The following is a 13,004-nucleotide window of genomic DNA, read 5'->3' as shown; positions in this document are numbered from 1 at the left end:
CGGGTACAACCTACTAATTAGGGGACCACAAACAGCTTGAGCAAAAGACGTTTCTCAGCCAGTATAAGTTAGCTCTGGTGAAGAGGTTAGATATTTGAAATCTTCAAGTATATTGAGCTTGGGAATACCGAAACCTCGGATGGTAACTTGATATGATCTGGAGGCGCAGTCGGTCGACCTGCTCAATCAGAGGCCCTCAAATTTGTCGACGATGGATGCAACAGGTGTGTCCTCCTCGTCCCCGCATCCAGAACCCAAGCCCATGACGACACTCTCGAGAGCCACCAAATTCGCCACCCAACATTGAAGCAGCATCTGCACCAGAATGCCAGAGGCCGGAAAGGGAGCAGTGGCGTCACAGCTTGTATACCGACACTATGTGGTGTGACGCCTCTGGCACTCAAGTATATAGTGGTCACATGTCTCTGGCCATCGCTGGTGTTCCAAGGTGTCGTCCCGGCTCATGTACAACCAGCGAACATACCTCTCCCACAAAGCACACAACTTCCGTCAGCTTCCATCAAATAGTCACGGTTCCCCATCAATATCACCATGATGATCATTCCCAGAGCCTCCGTCCGTCTCGTACGGAACCACATCCGCCCGGCGGCCATCGCGGCGCCACGCGGCTTCTCCGGAACAGCTCGCCGGCAGACGTACGAAGACGACGTCAGTGGTCAAGACCTTCCGCCTTCTAAATCCAATATTGCAGAAACTCTTCGTCGGAATTGGTTCGTTTCTTGCTGATAACCTGCATCGCTCGGGGAAACCGTAGGAACGAAGCGCTTACATGGTATTCTAGGGTCCCAATCGGCGGTACCATACTCTTCTTAGGGGCTGCCTACGCATATTTCTCCTCCCCCAGCCCGAACAAAGCAACGGAAAAGGGGAAGATATCCGAATCGGAGGCCAAAAAATCGAAATAGTTTGCGAAAGCAAGAATCTGCTTCCAGAAAGGGGCAGCCGTTCATTCGACTGGCAGGACTATACAGAGGCTACAAATTTGGTATTTGACGGGATGGCAATCCCTTTGATCTGTCGGAATCGCCCCTGTAATTTTACGCATCGGGTTGTTGTGGAAGTGCTCCAAAAGAATAGTTTATCAGGGTACGGATGATATCAAGCTGAACAAGATTGCAACATCTGAAACGAAACTTGTATGTTAGAGTGCTGTATCAAAGTAATTATTATTTTAGTCGAGGTCTTGGTAGAGAACAATGGTGAAAAAAAAATTCTTGACTGCTATTTTTTTTGCATTTGTGGAATTTCTTCTTGCTGATCGAAGTGTCCAAGGGGCACCAGACGTACTACGAGTCATCCACGAGGAATGAGAGATTGGTATTTATTCTCCGGATCAATCAGAGTTAGGTCGAACCGCTGTAAAGTTACCACATCAGCCGCATTGCTGGACTTATTGGCATAACTTGCACTGTTTCGGTTTTTTACAGATCATTTAAATGACCAAGACAATCTGATTAGCTCTAGGGAGTACGAGTCTCCTATGTAACATCTAGACCGGCCCTGTTTGGTTCTTGAACTCGGCTGTTAGAACCTTGCCGACTCTCCTAGGTTTCACGGTCCCAGACATTACATCATTGAGGAGTCTATTCGATGGTGAGAAAAGGTTACTAGTGTTTTGAGTTGGGTGGCTGAATTACGTACCTTTTGTAAATGAACCTAGCAAGGAACGTAGATGCAATTGGTTCGGGCTCTGGAATCCGTCACACAGCCGCCATTCCCGTCATCCGTGAACCAAGGGTTGCCAGTGCAGTCTCTACTATCATAGAACCGGGTGCGGAATCCATTCGCATATATAAGCTTAATGCCGTGGATAGCAGGCGAAACCGGAAGTTGATTGGCTCCGCAAGCTAGAGTACCTTGCCCGACGACGCTTCCAGTACAGCCGTTACCCGACCAGTACTCATAGTCCTCCGCCGACGCCGCTGCGACAAGGCTAAGAAGGGTCAAGGTGAAGGGCTTCATGATTGAGGGCAATATAATGTGTTGGTAGAGTTTATATGTAGGGGTAAATACTAGTATAGTTGGAAGGGCTTGGTAGCTTCTGTTAAATCCATAATGTAAGAGGGAACGGGGCTTTTTATAGTTTTTGACGGTTAGACACCACTAATCAAACGCGTATTCTCGCCAAGAATACGAAGTCACAGTTTTCACGTCGTATAGGACTACATATATGATGATGCAGCACATGACCACTCAGAAGGCTGTGGGAGAAACACATTCTCAGTTAAAGGCCCGTGGCCGAGACACTTGTTCTCGGCCGTCTTACGGGGTGAGAGTTTCCAATCATTATACAATACCACCACCTTTTCCCAAGACAAATGAAAACTCAGGAAATACAGAGTAATATGCCATACTGGCGTATTCAGCCACAAGAGTTGAGTCTACATGTCTTTTCGGAGCCTCGATTCCCCATCGGGGAGGGCATGTCAAGTGAAAAAACATGGCGGCTATATGATTAACAAAGGAGACCGTGGGAAATCCGTCAGCGTGAAGCGTATTTTCATCGCCCCGTACCTGTAGGTCATGATAAATTTTGCGCGGCGATGTTGACCTACAATTGACAAAGGACATGTCTAGAACAAATGCCAAGTTCTCTTTACCCCCCATTGCCGACACCTATGCCGTAAGTTTTGCTCGCACACGGTGTCGTATTCGTTTTAAATTGATAAAAGCGGTCATGGTACTGAGAAAATGCAACCTTCTCGCAGCTCCAGCACAGCGTTGACCGCCATGATTAACCCTCGGGACAAAAATGAACCGCCAGCTCTGAAAGGGCAACGAAATAAGACAAGATCGCCACAACGGGTTGCGATCGCCACGAGAACGGCTGGGCACTAATACGGAGTAAGCCACCCCCAAATACTTGATCAGCGGAACAACAGCACAGTTGGGCAACGCCGTACCGGAAGCGTGTTGCGTGTGATTATAAGCTGTGCCGTCATCTTACATTGAGCCGTCACATTCTCATCCCCCCCTTCTCCTCTTTTGAGATATGATTGAACAGTGAGTCTTATGGCTGTAATATTGGTTCCAGAGTATTGGGTATTTCCAAGGACAGATATTAAAAGTAGGTACGTGAAATTTTACTCTACGCTGGCATTTGGAACCGTATCTGTTCGACCGTCCGCCTCAGCCGCGTGTCGCGTTCCTACTTGCTTGAACGTAGGTTTATATTGCGGCGATAGCAAATACTTTTAAATCTGAACAGTCTTTCTGCCCATGGAGTAGTCAATATTTGAATCACACAGCAGCTCATAGCACCAAACTCAATCCAACCCCATCTATCTCCACGCTTGACTTGGTTGGCTTTGAGAAGTACGTGGCATTCACCTGTGCATCTGTCAATAGCCAGGGGAACCAGATTCGAAACATGATAAGCAAACTATATTGCGAACTTGTAACAAAAGCATCAACTAACCACTAACAGGCATCCTTCTTCTCCGTATAGCATGCCAAAACTGGTCCTTCCTAAAGTATACCCGCTAACAAATCCTCGTATTTCACTTTTTCCATCTATGGTAAAGAATGCCATATTGTTACGGAAATCAACACCACATCCCGTAACTTTCTCCTTACTCATCCCCTTTACGTCCCAATCCATACCATATGGCACATAGTCCAATCCACCGCCGAAGAAGGCACTGTCAGAATTCCAGCCAAGCCAAGTATCAACGAGACATATTCTTCCACGAGGCCGACGGCAACGAAACTGGTTACATGAGATTTTGGTCTCCGCGTACCTTTCAAGCTCTCGGGCTGTCCATCAGTTGCGATAGTGAGTACTGAGGTGGCTGTCTATTTGACCAGTCTCTTCAATGTGGTGGCCTTATTTCCTGGCAAAACACCTCAAAGATCGCCATTGAATGTGCACCTCTGTCGACGAGGATCTCCTCAATGTCCCGGTAATTGTTCGCCTTTGCAAGAGAAAGTGGGGTGTGACCGTCATCATCGAACTTATTGAGGAGGTCCTTGTTCTTTTCTAACAATAGTTTGATCTCTATTTGTCCAGTGCTTGCAGCCATGTGAAGCAAGGTCTTGCCGGTATGATTCGACGCGCTAGTCTCCCACCCGTTTTCCAAGAGAAGCTTCACGATAGGAACCTGCTCTGGCCACTTTGCATGGAACATAGTCTCTGGTATTCGTAGGCTATCCCTCATTTGGCCCACTAGTTCTTCAACAACAGCCACATTGCCAGTCTTTATAGCAATATTTATCGCCTGGAGGCCGTTTCGTCCAAAGATTATAGCAATGTATGTTTTGTATTATTCAGCAATTCCCGCAGCAGCAGCCGCATCACCGGCAGATTGCTACATACGACCGTCCAATGTAGCACCTTAGACTCGCCTCCCCGGTTCTGAAAGCAGTGATTGTCTCCTCAGAAGCAAAGAGGACGCATTTGACCATGCTCACTCTCCTTGCAACTGTACCAATTCTTAGCAAGCTGTGAGCCACCGCAGTCGGGATTTGCCCCATTCCCTCGGCGAGTGCCCGGGCAGTGTGGCAATGGGAATTATACGTTACGAACCGCTTCAAGGTGTCAGTGTCTAGGATGCGTATGTCTTCACCACCTCGGCTGTAGATGGAGCGACTAAATGGCCGTGTCCGGCGCGTAATGCTTCTTTGAAGCTGTCCAACAGATGCGCTTTGAGACTTGCTTGGCGGTCCTGATCAAAGTCACCAGACTTGGCGTCGGATTTGCACTGGCCATTGCATAGTCTTGCCGCAGACCTTTCTCCATCTCTCCCAGAAGCAGAGAGAATAGTGGCAAGCGTCCAACCCTGGCTGCTAGCTCAAGGCTACACCTGGGATGTTCGGCATCGCTGGTACTAGCCCACACGTCTGCGCCAGCTTGTACGAGAACCTTCACGACGGCTTCATGGCCTTCCTTTGCGGCTCCTTGCAGAGCGGTGAAGTTTTCACCATCCCTCATGTCGACCAAACCCTTTTCGAATCCTAATAGGAACTCGGTGGCTTGTACAGACCCTGATGCTGCAGCCAAATGTAACACTGTCAAAACCGTGAAGATGTGTCAGGGGATACAGGGGAGAGGACTAGTTCACGTTTGTGCAGCCTCGACAGGCAATCCGTATCGCCCCATGCCGCTGCCCAGTGGACTACGGTGCGGGCCAAATCGTCTGTCTGTAGATGAGCTTGACACGATGGAATATGGTTGAGAAGTGATTCAAGGGTCCCCAAATGGCCGTTCTTGGCTGCAATTAAGCACAATGAGCCTACTGTCTCGACTGGCGTTGTTATCTTAGCTTCACCCAAACCAGAAGGCATGGACAATGCGAGTTCAGTACGACCGTACTCTGCAGCCAGGCCGGCCCAACGCGATAGAAAAGAGGGAACGGGCCACAGCGTAACCAAGATTTCTCCCAACATGTCGAAATCATCGTGCCATATTAGTGCTTGTAGAGGAGCCTTCAGCTCTAAACTTTTGTCGAAAGCAACACGGGAGAATTTACCCAAGGATTTTAAAGTCCTGAGTAAATGGGTGAATTTTCGCTCCGCCGCCATCACCAACGATCCCCTGTCAATGTCATCCAGTATCTCGTCGTCATTTGGCGCGAGAATCTCGTACCAGGGCCGCCCGCATTCTCCCAGGATAAATTCTGCAGCATAAATTCCACGCAGGATCAGAGCGAGTTACCAGCTTGTAATGCTCCAGTTCAGTTTTGCATAGTCAAGAAATGCTAGAGCACGAGACCTGTTTTGGGAGTTACTTGATCTCTCCTCCATGTTTCAGAACTCCACACATGTAGGAAAGACATCTTTGAGTAATTAGTTCGTGGAATCTAGGGATATATTGACCCTCGAAGCTCTCAAAGCACTTCCTAAAGGAGTCCTGCATGATGTGGACATTGCCCTTGGAGCCGGCCACTTTGATAGCCTTACCAATGATGAATTGCAGGTCCTTTTGAAGATCAAAAGACATGTATTCTTCAAGCAATTCCATCATGTAATTGTCCGTCTGTGAATCTGGTCCGCTTGTCCCACTCTCTTTTTGGACACGGGACAGTGCTATCGCCACTGACAACTCAGACAAGGTCAGCGGCCGAGTTGCATGAACGGCCCAGTTGAGTGCTTCCTTGATCATATCAAAATTTTTGGGATTGCTCTGCAAGAGCTCGTGCATCTCGGTAGCTGATACAGATTCTCCGCTATTGAGGGTTATATGCAGAGATTCGGGAAACTCCGTCCCCAAAGGAGTACGTGCTGTTGCCAAAATCCTCAATTTGCTGGAAAGTATGTAGTCATCGAATAGCTGAAGAAGCTTCTTGTATATGGCGATATTCCGAGTCTTTAAGTCCATCTGAGAATGGTCCATCGCAACAATAACTAAGCAAACTCGCTGGTCATCGGCCGCGGATAGGAGCCGGCAGAGGAGTGACCACAGTTGGTTAGAGGAGACTGCCTGCGTGTGGAGGTCCGAGATCAATTGACACTTTGTCCTAGTATATTTGAACAACAGCGGCCTAAGAACAAAATATTGGTAAAGTGGCGACGCGAAAAAACTCTGCTCCAAGTCGAGATAGGCATCGTAACGGTTGAAGTCGTACATCGAATATAACTCTCTTTCAGGGTTTTCTCGCTCCCGATTTTGAGATTTTGAGTCTCGGCGAGAGTGGGTATGGAGTATGCCGAAGATGTTCCTCAGCCTGATTCGCCGTGAATAAACAGAACATGACGCGAGTCTCCTTGTTGCCACTGCCTAAAAACAAGGTCTTCCAGTACCCACGCGCTGGAGTCGATGTCCTCTCCGAGGGGTGCGAAAATCCGAAGCTGCGAAGTCATTTCGGCACTTCGTCTCAGTACTCTCGAATTTCAATGAGAAACTAGACACCTATGTGACTGTCAATCCATATTCTCGAACCTTTTTATGAAATAGTTCGCTTTGAGGGAAGGGGGTGGGAATGGACGCTTACATATGTCGGACAATATCTACTCTCAATGGCAGCAAACTTACTATCCACTACAGAGAGTGCTTGAGGCAGTACGTCGCGAAGGGGCGAAACAGTTTAAGGACCAAGCGACTTCTCATAATACAGTAAACTCTATGCGATTAGATCTTAGTAGCAATAGCTATTTCTCATCTCACTTAACTTGGCATATCCAACGAAGATCTGCATAATACTCAAGTTAGTAACCAGTTTTTGTATGGAAGTAGAGGACAAGGGCTATCTATGGGGGTTAACGTGCCATTGCTACTGTCCTGTGGGCTAATATATGGAGGCCGTCGCGATCAAATGAGTTTAGCATGATCTGGGAAGTCGTCAGAACCTCGAACACCTTTTAACTACACATTCGATGAATAACCTGCTTCGCCAGTGCAGCGCCTATATTGTTTGCAATAAAGGCAACGAGGAAACAATTAAACTCCTCCTGAACGTACTATTAGATTCTCCAGCTATATGGGTGGCAGGCCGAGAGACGTGCCTTCAAATCGTCTTCCAAACTTCGTAATGCCTTCGTAGCATTTTGACTGATCCATTCATCGGGCGGAAGTTCCCATCGCACCTTAGGGTCTGGAAATACGTCGAGTTCGAGGATTTGGGCTCCAGGGAACCATTCCTAAATGGCTGTTTTTCGACCTACGGCTTCAGATGCTTCAGAATCTATACTTTATTTCTGAAAATCACGGAAGCACTAGGTACCGTTTATTGGGACTTTTTTACTAGAATGAATTAGTACCTTGGAGAGAATGCCATTAATAATTAGGGACCTGTTACAGAGACTCAAAAGTCGCCTTAGTGCATGCCCAAGGCATCTCCGACTTAGCGGAGACAGGCCAGCCGCAAACAACTTCACAAACAAGGTCGAAGAGAAAGACACTTTAATGAAAAGATTGGGTAATTAATCCTTCGAGGTAGGTGGGCATGTATGGTCTGTGGTTAGATAGAGACGGACTAGAGAGAAGAAAAGAGCGGCCCACCCTGCTCTATATGTACCTCCTCAATGTTCTCTGAATCCTCCTGCAAGGGCCTTTAGGGAATGTAAGGGCAGTAGCTAAGCCCAAGTGCTCCATAAGGAGCTGAATTTGGTTGGAAGTCGCTAGGATTATAGCATGATAGATACCCTTTGTTATTTCATACGGCATTGAGACATGTTGGGAACAAGTCACTAATCGACGTTGTGATCCAGTGGGCCACACACACAGAGAGAGAACCAAGATGGGACACTTATAAGCTGAATATCGGGAAAATTCAGCCTAGGGCCGCTATTGCGGCATCATTTTGGCTCAGTGATCGAGCCTGATGACCATTCTGACACATTGTAACATGTGATTGTCCCGTGGATGCGACACCGTCTTTGTTGATGTGAAGGATAAAGGGAGATAAGAATCCTGACTACCCGGGAGTCCTTTCACTTAGTCGAGATCATGTGAAATACACACGTGAATCAAATAATGAACAGTCAACTGGCGCGGCCCCCTTGTTCATTGTTGCAGAAGTCTTCAAAGACGGAGTGTAACCTCCAATAAATTCACCTTACCCAGCGACAGCAGACCTTGAATGAAAAGAACACCATCTAATAATGAACCAATACGTACCACCTTACATTTTGCTGAGACATTTCTCATGGCTCGAGCTTAATGCAGCTGCAGGGGTTACGAAGAATAGAGGGCAGTTGACCACGGGTCGAACAACCGAGCTACAACCATTTTCTGCAAAAAGAAAAATCCAACCAAGATTGCTGTATCTTGCCCAACTCAATCAGTGTATACGGTAAACTCGTTAAATAATGCAGAAGATAAGCCACTAGTGACCAAATTATCACCGCGCACATCATCTTTCTTTTTAGAAACGCTAAGCACTAACAAGGAACCGGATGACCTCTATTTCTTCTTTTCATTACCAATACTCCACGACTAGCAAAGCAGTTGATGAGTCCGTTAGAGACTAACGCGCCGTTCTCCATCTCCGTTTGGCAAGGCGCCCGATTAACACTCAATGCACGGTTAGCAATGTGGTATCGGCCGCGAACGATGACTCTCCACCGCTTCGAAAGCTACAAAATACAGCTCCCAAACACGGCGCTGCTGTCACACGGTTACAGCAGGGCTACGATGACGGGGCCTAGGGCAGAAGGCCCTCAACTTTAGTCAACTTCAGGCCTTAGGAACGCCAAGGACCTCTAATACCCAAGACTCGACTGTTATTAGATGAATTGGGATATTGACCCCAAGCCCTCCTTGAGCCCTTGTCACACTTTACAGGTATCAAGACTGATTGTATTCATTTCTACTGCTTCTTTCTCTCCCCTATGGCTCACTCAACGCTATCGTTACCATTAGATAGGCAGGAAAATGAGGTTTAATTGTGGGAAACAAGGAGTTCGATGCGATACTTCTTTTAATTAGGCGCTAAGCCACACTCAGCATGTTGATATAACATATTCACAAAACTGGTATTAATACACAGAAAGTACCGTAATGATACATTGTGCGTTTAGTTCGCTAATTGTTATCATCAGCCGTGGCTGCTCTTTTTAATCTATATTTATGGGACGATCATATTGACAGGCTGTTGATAGCTATAGCAGCTACGTGAGAGTCGCAACTGGCTTTAAAGCTCGTGGTTAACTGCCCTGGGAGGAATCGGAGAAGAGCCCGGCCCCCGGAAAGTCAGCTGTTGCCACAGTTGATTGGAACGATGGCATCATCAGATTATAAGTTTTAGTTGCATGATAGAAGACACAGAAAGATCTTAACAAACCGCTGCCAGCATTTATTACGACCAAAACCGAGCAATAGATGCATGTTATTCATGCTTGCTATGAGCGTTATAGCACGGGGCGAGGTCCGGACTGCCAGTGAAATGTATGGCCCTACTGGCAAATTTTGGGACGTAGCATGCTCAACTAGTCCTGCTTGTGTGGCAGCATCTTTTTATCCCATCCGACAGTATAGTCGTAAGGGACTAGTTTGAAAGTGACCCTACTACTCCGAGTCAATAAACATGAAATCGTTCTCAACTATAAAATGAGCACCATCCACGAGCTTGGCTAGACATGTATTACTAGAAAAACATGAAAGTCGACAAATCGAGACAAATTAGGTAATATGCTCCTATTATCGTATTGCAGTGAGACGTAAAAAAATTAACCGGACAGGAAACCAGTGGATACTTCCAGACAGGCAATATATTCCGCCACAAGCCGCAGACTGTAGAAACAACCTTCTGAAACCCGGCTCGGCCAAATCAAGTAATATCCAGCGCGATGGGATGTTTGGCCAATGGGTAGCACGACATTTCGACCCATGATGCATGATAAATGCCCGACTGGCGCGCCCAGGTCCCCGCATTTTGCCGTTTGACAAAAGATGAGCAAAAATGAGTCATTCTGACTCTTGGCGATTTGGGAAGGAACATTACTAGAGTTGTAGGGATACAGTGCGGCGCACGCTACGCCCTCCGCCATGATTCTCAGGTGGTTGCGTGCCCATGCCGGCTATCGAATTTGAGCGAGCCATGTATCAGACCAGAGAGGTACCGTGTTCAGATACTGGCGTCGTGTCAAAATTGTGTACTCCGTGACACGGCTTCGCTGCCACGAATCCTCAAAAGGAGGCTTGTATGCAGTGCATCTTGCGTCGCAAAACACCTCAAAAGTAGCAGATGCTCGTATCCGAGAACCTTGCTTATATTTCTTCATTTCTTCCAGAGGCCGTCGATGCCGTGTCGACGATCCCAGCCTCGGCATTGGAATACGAATTGCACACTCCGGGGGCCACATATGAATCATCGTTCCGCGACTGCCGGTACAATCAGAATGATTCATACTGGATCAGGACGAGACCCCAGGAAACTACCGTATCTGGCCAAGAACTAGGCCGGGGATACATACGGAGTGGTTGTGTTGCTGCGGCAGTTGCAAGTATTAGTTGTACATTAGTTCGGACGACGGGGGTAAGCTGCGTATTTGAATATAATATGTAGAATATATACCCAAGATTATAAATTAAGCCACAATACAGCCACTATTGAAAATCAAGATTCCAACTTCCCTTGGCTCTTCAAACATGGTGTGTTTGGGAACCACAGCGTCAGGTGCTTTTGTAAGTGACATCCTACAACATGCCCTCTGCACCTGCACAGAAACACAATTGCTGCAGTGATGACAGAAACGGAAATTGATGATTCATCAATGAATATTATTTACCATAAAAGGAAGAGAACGACATCGTCTGAGCAGCATGTCTTGATTCTGTACAACACAGAGACTTGGCAGAGAACGAATGAAATTCATTTATGCAAAGACTTCTTGCTAATTACGGACAGGTATTTCATAACTGAAACATTCTTCTTGCCGTGGTGGCCGAGGAAGCATTCCTCCATGATATCCCTACATCCTTCATCTTCTTCGCCCCCTCACCAAATCATCGCAGTTACACCAAGTCAGGCAACCTCACTTCCTAGACAGCATTTCCCGAAGAGCCTCAACCTCGGCTTCTCGCCGGGCAAGCTGCAACTTGAGCTCGTCTCGCTCGTTGGTAACCTCTCCTAATGCCATTTCCAGGTCCGAGATTCGATCGAGCCTTTTCTGGCGGTATTTCCGCGCAGCCATGGTATTGCGCTTACGCTTGATAGCCACCTGGGCCTCTTCGCTATCTGGATCCAGATCCTCGGGAGGAGAAGCAGAATACTTGCGTTTGGAGCTACCAGTGCCGCTGCTGCTCGCCGGAGAGCTGTGGGATTTAGGTCTTGGTGGGATATGCAGACCTGAAGCGGGTTTCGCCGTCGTTGATGCTGATGATGAAGTATTGAGGAAGGCGTGATTGACATGGTTTGCGGTGGTCCGCTCGTGAGAAACTGCTGATGTTGGGGGGTTCTGCAAGGAAAGAGGGGATTGGTGCGGGTGAGGGAGTACGTGGCTCAAGAAGCTATTGCCGTCTTGGATAAAAAGGTCATGGTTGGAGTTGTGTGAATGATGTCGGCGATGTGTAGCATCTATCCGAGTACTGTTAGCAAACCCACTAGTCCATTCTGTATTATGAGAAGTTCCAACATGTTTCGGGAGAGCCTTACCATTCTGATCCAAGCCATGTTCAGTGCCGACACTCCCAAACAAACTCAGGTAGGTCATGTCCGGGTCGTCGAGAGAAGAGAGGGCCGGGGTAACGGACGACGACGAGGGCGGATCCAAGTGGTGAGTCTGTTGGAGTAGTGGACCCAGACCAAGAGCCAGTTCTTCTGTAGAGGCAGAAGTCGAAACAGGAACCTGGTTCTGAAGTGGACCGAGCACCAAAAAGTCGTCAAGAGGCAACGGCCAGAGCGGTGAGTTGGAGATGCAGGACGTCGAAGCGGCAGCAGATATATTGTGATCACCAGAGTTGAGGTGACGATCGAGCTCAGTCGGGGACCACCACGGTGCTTGATGACTACCAAGGAGGGTCGGGCACCTTTCGCTGCTGCGGCCTGAAGACACCCACGATCTGTCGGCAAGCTGCGGTGACGGCGGTAATTGAGGTGTCCATGAGCTCACGCTAGGAGACCTCTCCTAGAACCCGGGAGAGGCGGGGGACGGTGTGGTTTTTCTAGTTGGTGTTTTCCGGGGAAGACGCTGGACACGCGACGACGAGCGACGTGCAGAGGACAAAAGTGGCTCAGAGCAAGATCTGGCAGGAAATGAGACGAGGCGCTCGGCACTTGAGGGTGAAGGGGCGTGAGAGGAGACGTCGACATGTCGGAGGAGAGCAAGGGAGTCCTTTTAAGCTCGACGGTTGAGATGGCTGGATCCACAGCGAAAGTGCGCCGCCAAGCTGCGAGGCTGTAGAGCCGGTTGCTCGCACAGTGTCCTGGCGTCTGAGCCTCAACCGCACCTTCCTTGGCACGCACCAGACGTTTGACTCACCAGTCGACCTGTCTGGGCACGCTATCCTAGTTGGGCATGGTTCCGATCTGATGCGGCGTCGGTTCGCCCGCTCCAACTCCGGAAAGCCGGCCGAGGCTCCATTTTGACTGAATATATTTGTCTAC

The 13,004-nt window shown here is 48.2% G+C and overlaps 3 protein-coding genes across 3 annotated transcripts; 1 reads left to right on the top strand and 2 right to left on the bottom strand.

The window, feature by feature from the left end:
- Positions 1–552: 552 nt before the first annotated feature.
- On the top strand, positions 553–926 carry J3458_021481 (uncharacterized protein; the record flags this gene model as incomplete). Its single annotated transcript, XM_066122641.1, has 2 exons — positions 553–731; positions 803–926. The coding sequence occupies 2 exons, from the start codon at positions 553–555 to the stop codon at positions 924–926; spliced, it is 303 nt and encodes a 100-aa protein (XP_065972399.1).
- Positions 927–5,743: 4,817 nt separating this feature from the next.
- On the bottom strand, positions 5,744–6,352 carry J3458_021480 (uncharacterized protein; the record flags this gene model as incomplete). The annotated part of the gene is made up of 1 exon (XM_066122640.1): positions 5,744–6,352. The coding sequence occupies one exon, from the start codon at positions 6,350–6,352 to the stop codon at positions 5,744–5,746; it is 609 nt and encodes a 202-aa protein (XP_065972398.1).
- Positions 6,353–11,433: 5,081 nt separating this feature from the next.
- On the bottom strand, positions 11,434–12,111 carry J3458_021479 (uncharacterized protein; the record flags this gene model as incomplete). Its single annotated transcript, XM_066122639.1, has 2 exons — positions 11,434–11,975; positions 12,054–12,111. The coding sequence occupies 2 exons, from the start codon at positions 12,109–12,111 to the stop codon at positions 11,434–11,436; spliced, it is 600 nt and encodes a 199-aa protein (XP_065972397.1).
- Between the last annotated feature and the right edge of the window lie 893 nt (positions 12,112–13,004).

Source organism: Metarhizium acridum, assembly GCF_019434415.1.
Source record: "Metarhizium acridum strain ARSEF 324 chromosome Unknown scaffold_579, whole genome shotgun sequence".
In the NCBI taxonomy this organism is placed as follows: Eukaryota; Fungi; Ascomycota; class Sordariomycetes; order Hypocreales; family Clavicipitaceae; genus Metarhizium; species Metarhizium acridum.
Note: the sequence above shows the minus strand (reverse complement) of the source record. Positions and strands in the feature narration are given on the sequence as shown.